Source organism: Meleagris gallopavo, chromosome 1, assembly GCF_000146605.3.
Source record: "Meleagris gallopavo isolate NT-WF06-2002-E0010 breed Aviagen turkey brand Nicholas breeding stock chromosome 1, Turkey_5.1, whole genome shotgun sequence".
Taxonomy (NCBI): domain Eukaryota; kingdom Metazoa; phylum Chordata; class Aves; order Galliformes; family Phasianidae; genus Meleagris; species Meleagris gallopavo.
Window position 1 is genome coordinate 51,665,438 of NC_015011.2, and position 16,284 is coordinate 51,681,721.

A 16,284-nucleotide genomic window follows, 5' to 3' on the forward strand; every position below is an offset into this window, starting at 1 on the left:
TTTAGACTGAACAACCTCAGGAGCTTTAAACAGCCAATACTACCCATTTCATAGAATCCCAGAATGGCTTGTGTTGGACAGGACCTTAAAACTCATTCAGTCCAACCTCCCTGCAGTGGGCTCCCTAGATGGGGCTGCCCAGGGCCCATCCAACCTGGGCATTTATGTAATACAGCTTTCTAAGTACCCATCTGGATATAAACTACTGGTTATGACACACTTACTAACTGAAGTTGAAACAGAAGAACTGCTCTTCCAGGTGATTTTGCTATAACATCTTCAATTACATTGAGATTGATCTTCATGTGCATACAGGTATATCAATGCTCAAATTTAACAAAATTAAAAACTTTTCTGACCTTTTTGAGTATGTCAACAAAAGGGGTGCTTCTTTTGCATGTGAAATATGCTTTTACAGTAGGTCCTGTTTCAGTTCTGTCTTTTTTGTGATTTATTTTGGTAGGAAACACAGATGTTTATACTGAAGCAATCTGACATCAAAGTCATGTGCGCTTTTTCAAAACCTTTGGGTATTAGAATCCAGAGGAAAAAGACTCATTCATGTGTCCTATCTTCAAAGAAGAGTGGGAGGTTTTAGGTCTATCCACACTTCTCCAGTGAGTTCACATCAACTAGAAAATGCAAGATTCATTCATATACCAAAGACTTCAGGCTTTGTGACTGTCAAGGCCAGTGTTACTTGTGGTTTCAACTACAACAGAGGAGTTCAGAGAAAGTTCTAGAATACAATTATGTTTAAATGGCAAGTAGATATAATAATCTCTACCAATATCCAGCATTTCACTGCAACCTAAGCTAATGTTTCAGCAGGCTATTAAATTTAGATACTATGTATCTTGATTTCAAGATCCATACTCCATGCATAGAGAGTTCCTGGTACCGGAGTCAGTAGATACAGCACGTTTTTGTCCCAGTTATTACTACTTGCCCTAGTCACAACACTACTAGTCAGTCCAAAGGGAACGAAGAGCCTGAATGTTTTCTCTAGGACTGCCACCCGCTAATCCGTGTAACCTTTTGACAAACTCATGTCAGCACAGCTAACAAAGAATTTAGAGTTTGCTTGCTATACTGCACCGAAATCTTTTGGCTAGGTTTCTTTATTTATATATTAACAGTATAATCTGGTCTTTTGATAAACAGCAAGAAGCCACTATCCATCCCAATTATTCTCTTACTTGCCTACCTTGCAGAGACTGTTAAGTAGTCATGAGAACCTCCCTTTTTCCTTTGTTGCAGAAAGGGGGAAGACATAGTACCTAATAGCAAAAGACCTTTCTACTTGTTCATCCTTCTCACTCACTCACCATGACAATGTTAAAGGACTGGAAATTATGGAATATGAATGAAGAATACAATAAATCAGTAGCTTATTCTCGTGCTAGAAATGATTGTAACCTGAACTACCACGTAGTTTTTCTGCACTGTCCAAATGATTGAAATCTCAGCAACAGAAAAGGGAGGTAAAACACTCCCTGAAGAAATATTGTGAAAAAATTATTTATGCTTCGGAAGTGTCAGAGTGACTCCTTCAAAGCTATCGAAAACAACCCAAACAGGTCAGGGCTGCTGCAAGACAGAGGACTTCCTACTGAAAACTCCTGTGAAATCAAAGTTCCTTCTTCAATGGCACTGGATGATTTTGTAGACTCTGAAATGTCTGTTAGGCCTGTGCTATTTCTGCACACTTACTCTCCTCTGGTATTTCCAGGATACACAGACTAAGTACCACTGAACACCAGTGTACAGAGGATTTAGCAGTGTTATGAATTATTCTGCATGCTACTAGTGTAATTACAAGTCTGTTGAGTTATTTCATGCTCTTTGGGACTATCACTGAAGCATTCTGGTGAGATTGGAGATTGCTGTTTCCAAGAACGATGTTTATGGTATTTGCTTAATCTCTTGAATAGTATGCACTGGGCATTGTTCCTGAGAAATGATTTTCAATGCTTAAGAGCAGATGGTGTTTAACTGCTTATGTGACAGTAACAAAAAAAAAAAGTCGTAAGATAGCGGAAGAAGGAAGATTTTACAATATGTACTGAATAGTTTGCAGATTTATCTCTGTCAGTCCAAATGGAAAAACTGGCACCAGCTAGAAAAAAGCACAAGCATTTAGAGAAACAAATCTGTCAACTGTTTTGGGTACGTGCACTGTAGAGATTTAACTACATTTGGGGCACTCATAAAATTAAATAGTGATAAGCTTTAAACACTGGGATTTGTAAGTAACAGACTGTAGTTGTTTCAAATGCAATTTGTGGAGTTAATTTTATTTACAAGAAATGAAGAAAAACTTCAGTTTCATACTAGGCAGAAAAGCCCTCTCATGAGTTCCAAAGATTAAGAACCAAGTTGCACATAGTCTACCAGCAACTAAAATACTTTCACTAATCTAATTTCTTAAAAATTCATGCATTTCAAAGTCATTTACAAGCTACTAGCTAGATTTCAGGGATTATCACACAAACTGTTCTTGCAGATATGTGAGCTAAGTTAATAATTACATTTTACTCTTGTCCACTGGCATGAACGAAGATATCCTCTCTAGTAGAAGGCAGATATGAGCAAAAATCTAACCACGACAAATTAGACTTGATTCCAACCATTTTACAGTAATATCTGGTCTACTAGTTTTCCCAGTTAAATAGTTCAGTATTGTTATCATTGACGTAACAAAAAAAAAAAACTGGCTCCTAGCTACAAATTTGCTCACACTAAATTTACTTCTACTAGCTATTTTGTATAATTAAAAAGGCATCACTCTTCAAAGACCTCTTTTTTAGCAATTGTCTTTCCTTCACGATGTGTTCCTTTCCTGTCATATTTCAACCATATTTTGGACATATGATACAGCCTCAACTTAACTAGGTAATAAAAAAATATCACGAACCACATAATAAAGCAGAATGCACAAGACAGCAAGTTGGATAAATAATCTCTATTTTAAATTTGTCTGTTTCTACTGTTCCATCAGAAATACTTCAAACACCTCTTTTAACTAAATGGTGAAATAAGAATTGGTTTGAAGAATAACGATTTTTCAGCCAATTCCAAAAGCCATGTCCATGACAGAAGCTTGCAATTTTTGATAGATCTGACCAAAGACAGTGGAGCCATCAGAACAAAATTTACACTATTTCAGCACTCAGTACAGTGGAAAAATCTCGTATACTAGAATTAAACCAGAATTACTTACTGTGGAAATGGCATTGACCATGCCATTGGTGATTTGGTCTTGACGCATGTGCTTCACTACATCAAACTGAGCTGCACGTTGCTTGGGGATTACCTGGTCAGCAATCTTTTTCAGCTCAGAGTTAAATTTTTTGAACAAATCTTCAAACAGAAGAGAAAGAAGCTGGAAATACAAAACAATTGGATTAAGGTCTGGGAAAAATAGAAGAACACAGGTGTTTCGATATTTCTACCCTTCTAGTCAGCTGGAATGCAGCGTTTGTTTCTTACCTGATATTACTCTCATAAGTTTTTTTCCTTAACTTCTCAAATGTTTCACTTAAATAATTTCAAAATAGAAAGCAAAGTAAGAAGAGTCTAAGCTTATCTATTCATCTTTTTTTGTTTTGCATTGACCTTCACAATATCTTTGCATATGCGCCCACCAACAGGCAGAAAAAAAAAAACCAAGCAGCAATACATCTCTTAAGAAGCATTGCAATTTAAATTCCAAATGGACTAAAAACACAGCAGCTACCAAATCCCAGAAGTGGTAGTTCCCAGTGTCGAAGGCACTGTAAGGCAGAACAAGCTAGGTATTCAGCCATCACAAGCCAAGATGTCCCGGTGTCAGTTGTACAATTTAATTTTTGTATGTGAAGAATTAAAACTGAATTATAACTGTATCCATTAACATAGACTTATTATCTCCTTCTCTTCTGAAAAGAATGCAAACTACTCTTCATTCTATCAGTGCGATGGGCCATTAGATTTCACTTGCTTTTCTCCACTTATATGTCACAACCGGACTCACCAAAGTGTTAGGCAAATGACAGTGTACAGCAGGTACATGGATTATAAAACATCATTTTCACTAGCATCACGTGCATTTAAGTATAACAAGATCTACTAGGAACTCACACAGATGTATGACTTGGCATTAGAAGATTGTCACTACTTTTCACAGAGATTAAGAGTAGACTAAGACAGTCTACACTGAAGATGTAAAGAGCATTTACTGTGCAGTCATTAAATTGTAAAACCTTATATAGAACAGTGATAATGTACGCTGCATGTTAACTCCTGACAAAAACAGAACCCTATTTCCATTCAGAATAGAGACAGTCTTCAATAAAAACTTTTTTTTTTAAACCTGGTTTCGCTATAAGAGGAAGGTGATGGAGACCCTTTTCCATCCTGATCCTTGTAGTACCATTTTACAATGCAACATCCTCTCACTACTGTTAAAAGAAATCCAGTCACCTGCGACTCACTGCAGTGTCACAGCTTTTTTAAAGCCAAATTCAACAAGAAAGGAAAACATCTTTCATGAAGTTTATATTAGGAAGGACAACCCACTGGCATCTCCAAAAATCAGATTATGAGAGATGTGTTTCAAATGGAGGGAAAAGGGAAGTGCACAGTTTTAAGATGTCTGAAAGTCTTGTTAAACACAAAACAGACTCTTTTGAAGTCAATCCTGGTATACATTTAATCTCAACAGGTTTCTGCACAGGTCATTTAACAAAAACATGTCACATATAAAGACAATAGTTCCATTTTTGATTTCTTGATCTTAAAATCTTTACAAAGTCTTCTAGTTTCATGTGCTGTAGGGATTATAAACATCATCCTTCTTCCTCTCTGAAATAATAAAGTAAGCCAAACCCCAAGTACACAAACTTGCTAATATTCGCCAGTCTGAAAAGTGTTATGCTTTGCTAATTTCACTCACGGACTCTCAGTTTGTAAGAGCTCTGACTATCTGGCAAGGCAGAGTCTCACAATAACCACATTATTTAGGTCAAGAGTGAGTGATTAAAGAAAAGGATGGAATGCCAGTGATAATATTCAATGGATTTCATAGTTAGTCCAGGGCCTTTCAGCCTGCTTAAGTCAGGATCACTAAAGAGCAAATTATATTACAGAAAAAAAAAAAATACTGACAGCTCATCAATTGATTTTCACTGAAAATCCAAAGAAAAATTAATAAAGAAGTTAAGCTGCTGAAATACAGTTTCACCAATTAGCTTAATGTCAGAGAATTCTAATTAGGCGCCTTGAGATTGCTATTTAACGTTTAAGCCTTTTGAGTGCCAAATTCTCCCTTTCACACAAACTGGTTGCAAAATTAAAGACATTAGGCAGCCTTAATTATATTATCAGAACAGCTGGGATTAGGCAATCTCTGAAGTCAAGGCGGTATTCTTTTGTCACAGGGTAGAAATCCCTTGCTTTCCAGGGTGCCGGATTTTGGTACTGTTCCATATCTCACCCATACAAAGCAAGCTGCATTAGAAACAAAAAAAAAATGAGGACAAAGAACAGAGTAATGCTTAGCAAATAATGAACACATTAAGGAAACAGAAAAGGTAGGTGAAAAGATTAAGCCTGAAATCGGTAGGTTTTGCTAACACCTCAGCTGGCACCTGGCCTGCCAAGCCTCTCGTGGCAGAAAGACTAAGAGAAAGCTCTGTAAACCAGCTTGGCTAGTGGATACAACTCTGTTATCTAAAGCTAAAGCACATTTCGTACTCTCTTGTCCCATGGGGTGTGAAATTAGCAGCTATTGTTTTCACACATCTTTATAAACACAATGCCTTTTATGTCTCTGCATTGTTTAGACCTCTATGTTTTTCTCCTCACATGGGAATCTTTTCTTTTTTTCCTTTATTCAAATTATAAATCAACAGGATTTTTATTCCAGGAACATGCTGGCATGAGAAGAAAAAAATAACAACAAAACCCCCTCACTGCTCATTTTATCTGCACAAACTTTAGCTAAACACAAACATTTAGCAGCTGACAAAAAAAGATTTCTACACTTCTTAGTCAGTAATCAAATCAACAATATTAAACTGATAACACGGCAGAGAGGAATTCAAGTGTTCAGCTTGAAATGAGCATTTAAAATATCACAAGGGATCCATAACTGCTCTTAAGCAAGTGTTACAGCCTCCCCCCTGCGCAGCTCTCCTTGATGCAGAAAAAATATGCATTGCCTTTGTTATGATGATCCTCTACATTTAAGACCCCTTCCCAGTTAATTTAAAACAACTTTGGTTGTTAACATCTGTGAGCAGAAGCCTTTTACTTACAGCCTGTAAAAACTTCTTACCGCTTTGTTTTCTGCCTCTAAATTATCAAGAAAAATAACTACTTGTCAGTCCAGTTAAGTAAGAGTAATATGATAGCAGAGCAGTAATTACATTGATCTGCAGCGACAGTGCTACAGCAAAATTAAAACAAAACAAACAAAAAAAACAACAAACCCAACAAATAAATCCATTGTAGATTGAAATATTTATCCCACTAGAATATTGCACTTATGCCTTACTATTCTGCTTTGCTACAAGAGTAGAATCCTAATGGACAATCACATATTAACTTGAAGAAAAGAATTCCTTTCCTATGCGGTTAAGAGCTTTCATTGTTTAATTTGTACTCAGAACATCGTCTTAGTTCTGCTGACAACTAGGAAGCAAAGTACATTTTTATTCTGAAATGACTGCAAACTCTGTGTGCACATGCAATCTGTATTTGCGTTCACACATGTGGATGAGAACAAGGGTGAGTGGGAAGGAAAACAGGGATATGAGGCATCGTGCACTGTACTCCTAAATAAAAGTACAGTAAGATGAGAATTCCCATAAACTGGAACAGAAACTAATGGATACTGTTATTTGTGCTGCAACAGAAACCCCAATGCAAAGGACGTGAGGAGCAGAAATGCAGTTTCCCATGGTAAATTATGTATACTTGTTTGGATTTCTGATGCGTGATCAATAATCACAGATTATATTGACTGCCATAACTCCAATTTAAATTCACAGAGATTAGAACAATGAAATCCAATTGTTATCTAAAGAAAACATCCATGCCAGGGTAATTAAGCTGTTCCTTCACCCAGTAGGCAAATTCCTACTGCTCTAGGGAAATATGGTGGGTTGATGATTGGACTAAATGATTTTAGTGGTCTTTTCCAACCTTAAAGATTCTATGACTTTCTAAACTTCATTTGGCGCCAGCCATAAGCCACCAGCCTCTTTGTAAAAGAATGGTGCCAATCATGCATAAATTCAGCAAGCAGAGAAACCCACGCACTCTACTTTAATTAGTCAGTCATGTTAACCTACTATTTTCAGATATTTCAAATAATCCCTCCTAGTTCTGCCCTTAGTTAGCTGAAGATTTTTCCCACTAGTCGTTTTCTGTCAGAACTAGAAGGCACACAGCTGCACCCAGAAAAGACAGCAAGAGCTTCTGAAGCAAATCAAGTGTTTGCACTTCCATTCTTGAAGGCTCATAACAGAGCTTATTGCCAGAAAAGAAGTATCTAGTAAGGCTTTAAACCACATACTATTCATGTCACTCTAGAGGCTAGACGGGCAGTTGATAATAAATAAGTAATAATAGGGACTTCTCCAAATTACAGATGGCTCAAGTAGGTGTTCTGCTTAGCTGTTGCAGAAGCTGGGTTCTCCATAGTGGCTCAGCCCAGGCTTAATATATAGGTTCTCTCAACACAATGCTTCTGTAAGGGGGGATGGATTTACTGCAGAAGCCTCGGCACTGACAAAGGTACAATGGAAGTAAAACTGATGCAGTATTTACACTGTTCTGCCTTTTCATTTGTTGGAGGGGCAGAACAGAAGTCAGGATACAGTTTATTAGTCCAAACAACCTATCTATGAGTAAAAACAGAAAAGCTAATGAAAATAAAACCAGAGGAAAATGCTCCAATTTAGAAGGCAGGGATTCCCCTTATTATAAATCTATTAAAAACAGGTACTAACAAAACCCCAAAAGAGCCTTAGCTCTGAAGTAAAAACCTACCTGCCCTGCCAACTCCAAGCGTTTATTTCCATAGTAGTCTCTGTCATCTACTTTATTTTCTCCTTGAGCCAGAATTACTCTGCGCACCATTACTGCTGTATAAATGCATTTGGCACGGAAATTGAACTCCTTCACCTGTAATGAAACAAATGAAGAACAAACTGATGTTTCAGGACCAATTCCTCAGTTTTGACTCAGACACCAATTTAAAACACAAGAGAATCTGGCTGGACAAAAGAATTACAAAATAGCATTCTGTAGCTGAGAATGTTCTCTATCAAAAAGTGTTATTGTACTCTTCGTATTTGTTGTAGTTTCCATGGAAATAAATAGGAGGCATTACTTTCAGAGCAAGTAGTACAGGTAAGGACCTGAAGTAACAGCTGACAGTGTCTGGCTATGTGGAAAAATGTCATATGATAATAAATAATTCAATGGTACAGCATTTCATAAACAGACAGATTACTTTTGACTCAGTTAAAATATTTTTCTTCTGTTTGAGGATGATTTACTTCATCTCAACAACAAAGCAAAGACATTTCTTCCATGTCAACAAAGCTGTTCCACACAAATTGTACTGATTTTTCCATATAGAACAGTTTTTCTTCTCACAGTCAAAATCTGGGTAATCTGTGATAAGGATCTTTTTTTTTACTGCTCATTTTCAAACTCTAGCATGTTGCTCTCACAGAGAAGATTTGCAGCTGTCTTATTTCATATTTTGACCACACAAACCAAATACTTAATTCTCCCTTGATTGAAATCACACTTTCCAGAAATCCACCTGTCTTATTCCCAAAACTAACCAGGATAAAACTAGAAGAAAGAAACTGCCACATCTCTAAAAATAACCACACAGACCTACTTCAGGTAAAGAAAACACTACATACAAGAACATGGGTCAGAATAGTTGATGCTAGCAGCTCTCGTGCTTCTTCCATCTTTGTTTCTTTGGGCCTCCCCACATCCTTTGCCTTCGTACTTTGTTTCCAATGTACTTCAATGCCTGTCAAGTGAAGCAATTAACTTTAGTTAATATCAGAGCTGTAACCTATAAAAACACACATATCTTTGCATTCCTTAATCAAACAGTGCAAAGCCACAAGCTACAGACAATACAAACTTCAAGCAAGCTGCAAAATACAAAACTGCATAAGCGAAGTTAATAAAAAAATCTCAAGAACTGAACATGATTATGATTATAATACATGTATACGTGTTGCCTATCTTGTGCTGATAACATCTGGAATTGGAAGTGTTAAAAGATCATGATTACTACAACGAGGATTGTAGATATAAGAAAAAAGATTGTAAATACCAAAGACATCTAGTTTATCTCATTAGACTTCTTCATCTCCAGTTCTTTTGTGTACTTGCTGAGTTTCATCTAGGTATAAAACGGTGAGGTGCACTCTGAACTTAAAGATGTCACTACTTTTCACATGCATTACAACATAACCCCAGGCTTCTGAAAACAAAGAATTTATTGACTTTGCTTCAGGTGAGCAGTTCAGAGCAAAGCCTAACTTTCGACAGGGCCTGCTGCTTAAAAGCCCCTGGCTTAAACTATCTCTGCAAAAAAACAAAGTGTATGTGGACTGCTGACAGAGCAAAGTGGTCAATATCATCATCTTTAGATTTTACAGCTACTAGCAAAAAGAAAAGATGCACCTGCATCTGTGTAAAAATTTGAGCTTTTTGGCATTCTTCCAGACTAGGAGCAAATGCAGCCATCACGTGTTCCTCTGTGCCAATCATCTGTACAATCTCTTGGTCACTTTCAACACCCATGGCCTAGGAAAAGAAGAAAAGACAGAAACCGCACAGGCTTTATGTTTACTCACTGACATTTGCTTATGCTAATTTGGTATTGTTTGTCTGCATTACTACTAAGCAAGAGCTAGTTCTTCCCTCAGAAACTGTGCCATCTGGCACTGGCAGTACATATTTTAGCTATGGAAGAACCCAAAATGGAAATCTTGATAAGCAGCAGGAACACACACACACACACACACACTCTTTAGACAGGAGTTAAATTCCACACTTCTTTTGAGAAAAATAAGTAACAACCCTACATGTGTAAAACCAAAACCAATTCAGAATCTACAACAAAGGAAGGTGAAATGACTTAAAAGATTACACATGGTCTCTTACCACAAGCAATTTCGCAAATGCAATTGTCTACGATACAGCACGTCCTATTGGAGAATTTTTTTTACAATACCTCTTCCGCAGCCCTTTGCATTTAGAAGATGACTTCACTACACAGTTCCACTTGAAAGCCATTCTATTATTTCGGTGATCCTTGGACACCTTGTTAGGCTTTATACCGCAGAAAAAGCTTAATAAACTAAGAAAGCGCTTAACAGGTTTAAAAAAATCTCTCTATCAGTAAGTGTTTCAAGGTGGCAGCCAGCACTGAAGGCCTTTGTGGATTCCAGATGGTGCTAAAGCTCCCCCTTCACACATTTGTCTGGAGCTATGCCATATCAAGAAACAGAATAATCTCACTAAACCTCTTCTGGTTGACTTATAATACGTTTCTCAGAAGTTTGGGAGGAAGTTACGTTTGCATTCATATTGTTCTTCAAACCGCCAGCCACAAAGACCGGTGTAAATAATGGCCTATGTAGACTCTGCATTCTGGTTTTCATTAAAAACTGGCAGTGTCCCAAAAAGCTACATTTTCCTCAAAAATGCACAAATACCTTTCCTTCTTTTTGCCTTCATGGGGTGTTATTTTGCCTGATGCCTACCTAACGCTATCGCTTTGCAGAACTGCTGCCCCAATTGTGAAGTACCCAGCTTTTTCTTTTTTCTCTTTTCTTCTTTCTTTCTCAACAAGGAGGCTGAAGTTCTTTTAACTTAGAACTTAATCTCTTCACCTGGTGGTTTATTAGAAATTAAAAGCAGCGCAAGAATAGCACAACCCATTAAAATTGTGAGAATGGTTCAGTTTTGATGCGAAGCACAGATCACTATTCCTTTATCTCAGACAAATTTGAGTGCCAAATCAAGACAGTTAACTGCGCCAGGTAAGAGTGGTTCATCCCAGTTCATTCCTACTAGGTAGTCATACCACTGATCTCAAAGCACTTCTCAGAACCAGAATTTGCCTGTGTGATATGACTGTAGTTAACTTATGTGACTATTTTTCAGATACAACTATGCTACTCATCCTTTCAAATAAGGTCACATAGTAGTAGTAAAAATACAAAACAAAACAAAACAAAACCCTCAGCAGAGAAGTAAATAAAATCCATCACAAGTTGAGAGTCAGTCTCATATGAAAGTCTATCAAAGCATGAAAGCTTTACCATAGTCATTTTCCATGCTTCTAGAACTTAGAAGCTAACCAGCAAATCAGTTTAGGAACCACTACTTGACCGACACCATTGTTACATTTAGTTTTAATAAGAAGAACATTTTATGAAGGGAATTCTTCGTATCACTCCAGGCACATAGCAGGAACACATTTACCTAGAACACATCAAATACAAGTTGATAAAGCATTGCTCCTCTTCCCACCACCAGATTCAAGGTAAGAAGGCAACCAGACAGTAAGAATCATGTGAAATGTGAACAGAACAAGCAGGGAAGAAAAAAACCAACAAAGATATCAATCTCCAGTTTTATTATGTTCTTTTGTCCCTTTAAAAACAGAAAGTCGCAGTAAATTAGAAAAGGTTGATCATTTCTTCTAACTTGACAAATAGTCTGATTAAAATTCAGACAACAAACAGATGAAAATAGGATATACCATCATACCACTGCAGATTTTCTAGTTCAAATTTGCAGCAGCAAAACTCACTTGAAAATTCAAAAGCTGTACGTGGGAAAGGCTGTAACATAATGTAGATTGCATTGTTACAGAAATACAAACTGGGGAAATTAATTCATGAGTAGTAATAACTACAATTTCAGGCAAATTACTAAGAAAGATATGCTGACGTAGTAGCCTACAAATAAATCCATGTATTCTCTTCTGCGTTCTCAAAAAACAGTCAGAACTGCACACACAAATCCACCTACATGCAGCGTGAATGGGGCAAACAAGGGCACATACTGGTATGAGATGTTTTCTTTGTTAGTAAATTCAGCCCTTGCGTTGCACTTGTCCTATCTTCCCCACTCACCCCCCACCAGAAGGAAAAAACCACCAACTAACCCAAGTCCCTCAGACAAAAACCCACTCCAGAATTAACTTATAATATTGTTAGGATAGTAACATGACATTCTTGGGTTGCTACTTGTGTTACAGGAACACTGTCACAGGGTAAACCATGACAAACACCAAGGATGTGTGAAGTGCTACTGATCCCAGGACAAAGCTGATAGGAAGAGAATTAACATTAAAGCACAGTTAGCCATAAGTTCTCTTGTTTGTTTTTGTTTGGAAGGCAATGCTGCAAAAGAATAATTTTACAGGAAAGTGGGGGACAGAGGGAAGGGACATGCTGCAAAGGGATGACTTAGAAAGAGCAGTGAAGGGATTAGAAAGGAGATGGCAGCAAGCTGATGAAGAGCGTGGTTGGAAGGCTAGCAGTCAATGGATGCAATAGAAGTCAAAGCAAACATTAACAATACTCATATTATTCTGGGTTCAAGTGGGATAAAGTGCTCCAACTAGGGTCAACTGCTTCCTAGGACTGGGGAGGATCCTGTTGCACAAAGTCTGTGTGTGTACGTGTGGATACACACACTCATACACACGATAAAGTGTGCATGAAAGAGTGAGAGCCCAGTTCTTCCTCCCCCAGCTTGTGTCTTAATGATGATGTCTAGGCGTTTCCATGGCACTTGCCTAGAATGTAGTTCTGCAGTCCATCAGGCTAAATTACAGAACGGAGACAGGCAGATGACTGGATTAAAAAGATGTCAGGGAAGTTCAAGGTTGACATCACAGACAGAATTGGTCTGGAGCTTTCATAATTCTAAAGATACGAGCTATGAAACTGTAGCCATGGAAACCCATAATTCTGTGGGTCCAGCAAGACCACCACTCAGCTGTTCCTCCAGGGTTGCATCTTAACAGCTCCAAGGCTAACACAATTTTTGTTTAATATGAAACTCAACCTACTGTTTACATCTTTTGCTGCAAGTCTTAGAGCATCTCCTTACAATCTCAAGATAATTCATCCAGGAACTTGTAACATAAAATTTAGCTTTTAAGCCCGCCCTTGGCTACATATAACTCTCTTCCTTCTCCAGCTGGTTTTAGTGCAGCACACAACCTTCGTTTACTTCAGCCTCAGAGCCTACCCAATCCAGGCCATACATCCAAACCAAAGATAGTCTTTACCTTAAAACAGTTCTAATTCCATGCAAAAATGGCAGCAGCATCTCATCTGTAGCCTGATGTTTTTCAAAATAGGAACAACAAACACCGTAAATATTGCTCTGGTTACATGTGTATATTAACTAATAAAGCAACCTTATTCAGTAAGCAAGTTACTTTTGTCTAATGCTTTCCACTACAAGGAGTTTGAAAATCTTGGCAGATACATACTTTAGGAACAAAATAGTTCACTTTATACTACTTCAAACCAGAAACTACATTTACACATATAGGTGCCGCACAAATGCTTCTGTCTCTTCCAAGAAAAAAAAAAAAAGGGAAAAACATCTGTGTTAGCACAGCAGCAAAGGACTAAGTGCCCAAAAAGCAAAGAGTAGGTACTTCGAGTTTGTTCTAGTCTACTCTCAGGAACTTGTCTATTGCAACTTATCATATTTCATTTAGTTGTGGTCAATGCATTAAACTTCACAAAATCATGGCTTACATGTACTCATTCAGCACAACTTGCTGCTGATTCTTCTAATATGTCAATCACAAAGATTCTTACAGGTCAGGATGGCAGAAGAACTCATTCAGGCTTGCAGTTTAGAACAGACTATGTAAAGGATGAACTGCAAGGTAGATGCTCCTTCTAGGATGACCCTACACAGGCCAGTTCCCCTGCCTATCCACCTTAAAGGACCTTTAGAGCCACACTACTATTTCCTTCTGCATAGAAAGGTGATGACAAATAACCAGTTCTAAATTACCCCAAAAAAGGATGATGATCACAACCCAGTTAAAGAAAGAAAGATCTGCTTACCCATCCCAAAGGTCAGGGCTCACCAAATACTTCAAAAAGAAAGATCTCTAGGTAAAGAATATTTCCCTCTGGCAGCCAGCCTCTAACTGAGGCTTAAGGAAGCTTGTTCCATCCCTTCTGGTCACACGGGTGAACTGCTTTCACCTGTGCTACCAGGGCTCACTGTGTCCCTTCACCAGGTACTCCATCATTGGTTCAATCCATGAGTTAGCAATTCCCATGCTCCTTCCTTCCTCAAGAAAGAAAAGGTGGGAACAACATACAGAATCATACAATCATTAAGGTTGGAAAAGCCCACAAAGATCATCCAGTCTGAACATCAATCATATGTTCAGGCCTTGCCATAAAATGTTGTCAAGATGTGACCATGAGTCACGCCTGAAACAGGAAAGTGATCTTAGATTCTAGTTAAAATAAGCACTTTTTGAGCTTTAGGCCTCAGCTATGTTGGTCTTCTTTAGTATCTGTAATGCTCTCTACTTCACAGCCCTTGCTCTTGAGATGAAAATGCCTAAGGGATGTTATTGCCTCCACTTTGGAACTGAGGCCCAGGAAATCAAAACTTCAGACCTAAGACTGTGTATACAACTTAACTTCAGCCCTTCCAGATACACACTGTGATACAACCTCTACGTTACAGAAGGAATACTTACTAGTAACAAGTAAGATCCATGCTCTGTGCCCTTTCTACTGAAAAGAATTACTCTCCTTGTTTTTCCAACAAATGTCCTGAGCAGAATACAGCTGTGTGAGAGCTCAGGCTACAAGGGGATCCTTTGGTTAGAAATTTTCTAATTTCAGGGCTAGAGTCTTCATAGTAGTTAAATAAAAGCTATATTCACATTACCATAGTGACCAAGAAAAAAAAAAATCAGAAGGTGGTATCTTCTTAATAATTAATTCAAAAATCTATTGGGACTTTTAGTTTCCAGCTGGAGAACCATCAGCAGTAGAAGGAAGATGTCTCAAGTTCACATGCCATTAAAAGAAAAAGTAAGGAGAATGATGACTCATGAATCCATTAAGCAGTAGTCAAGAATGGGGCAGTCAGAACAGTTAAAAGGGGTGCATCTAACTCTCTGCTGGACCAAATCAATATAAGGCTGTGAAAAGCACGACTGTGTCCAACAACTGCAACCCCTTATTTAATAAATAAAACAAATATGCAACATTTATCTAGAATTTTAGAAGTATATAAAGGCAGGTACATAACTAAGCTCAGATTGTTGGAATGTGATCAAATAGACCATATAATGCTGCTAAAAAGAAAACAGAAAACCCACAAACCAATGCATAACCTCCTCAGACTTAATAACCCTGAGCAGTTACTTGTGCCTGTGGTCAGGTATTTATCTATACCAGCAGGACGTGACAAAATGTAATAAAAGTCTGTTAGTGAAGGTGGAACCCAGCTGTTTGGTGCTTGAGCAAATGGATTATGGGCTACATTAACACTTTCCTGTAACAGAAAAGTTATGAATTTAATTCTGACACTCTTATGTGCATTTCTCCCCACAAATGGTCTCTCAGCCTCTTTCAACACTGGTCATGGAGACCAGATGATTTCCTCTAACTGTTTCAAGTGATTAGCATCAAGAGACATAAGACATTTGCTTCCCATGTCTAGAACCAATTATCTAGGTATTTTCTAGAACCAAACCCAAAGCACTTCCTGCAAGGAAGCTGATTCCTACAACTCAGAGCTGTGGTAACACAAAGCCTGTAGCTGCAAGCTTCAGCACGCAGCACTGCTGGCAGGAACTTGATGGATGATGTGAGCGAGTGCTGACCTCTGCTGGCAATATATTTCCTCTGGCAGTTATCCCATTGCCAGCACTTGTTTGCTAGGAAGCACTATAGGTGAAGACAGTAAAAGAGGTATAGAAGTTACTTCTGCTGGCTGGTGAACCCAGGGGGAAGGCCCTCAGTTTCCCTCTAGCAGCAGGTATCCTTGAGTGAATCAAAATGAAAGTGAAAAGCAGAGGGCAAAATAAGATAGTTCCGGTGGTTTCAGAGGCAATGAGGGCCATGCCATGATACTGTCACCAGCTCAACTGGCAGGGCAAATACTCCATATTCACTCCAGTTCTTCCACTGGATCAAGTCTTTTCATTGGTCCCACCAGGGACCTCTTTAAAACTATCAT

At 38.1% G+C, this 16,284-nt stretch overlaps 1 protein-coding gene across 1 annotated transcript in view; it reads right to left on the reverse strand.

The window, feature by feature from the left end:
- Positions 1-16,284, reverse strand: part of POLR3B (RNA polymerase III subunit B) — a 67,054-nt gene that overhangs the window by 42,075 nt on the left and 8,695 nt on the right. Inside the window, 5 exon segments of the mRNA XM_010712465.3 lie at positions 3,224-3,385; positions 8,038-8,172; positions 8,928-8,995; positions 8,998-9,043; positions 9,709-9,831. Coding sequence (XP_010710767.1) covers positions 3,224-3,385; positions 8,038-8,172; positions 8,928-8,995; positions 8,998-9,043; positions 9,709-9,831 — 534 coding nt within the window.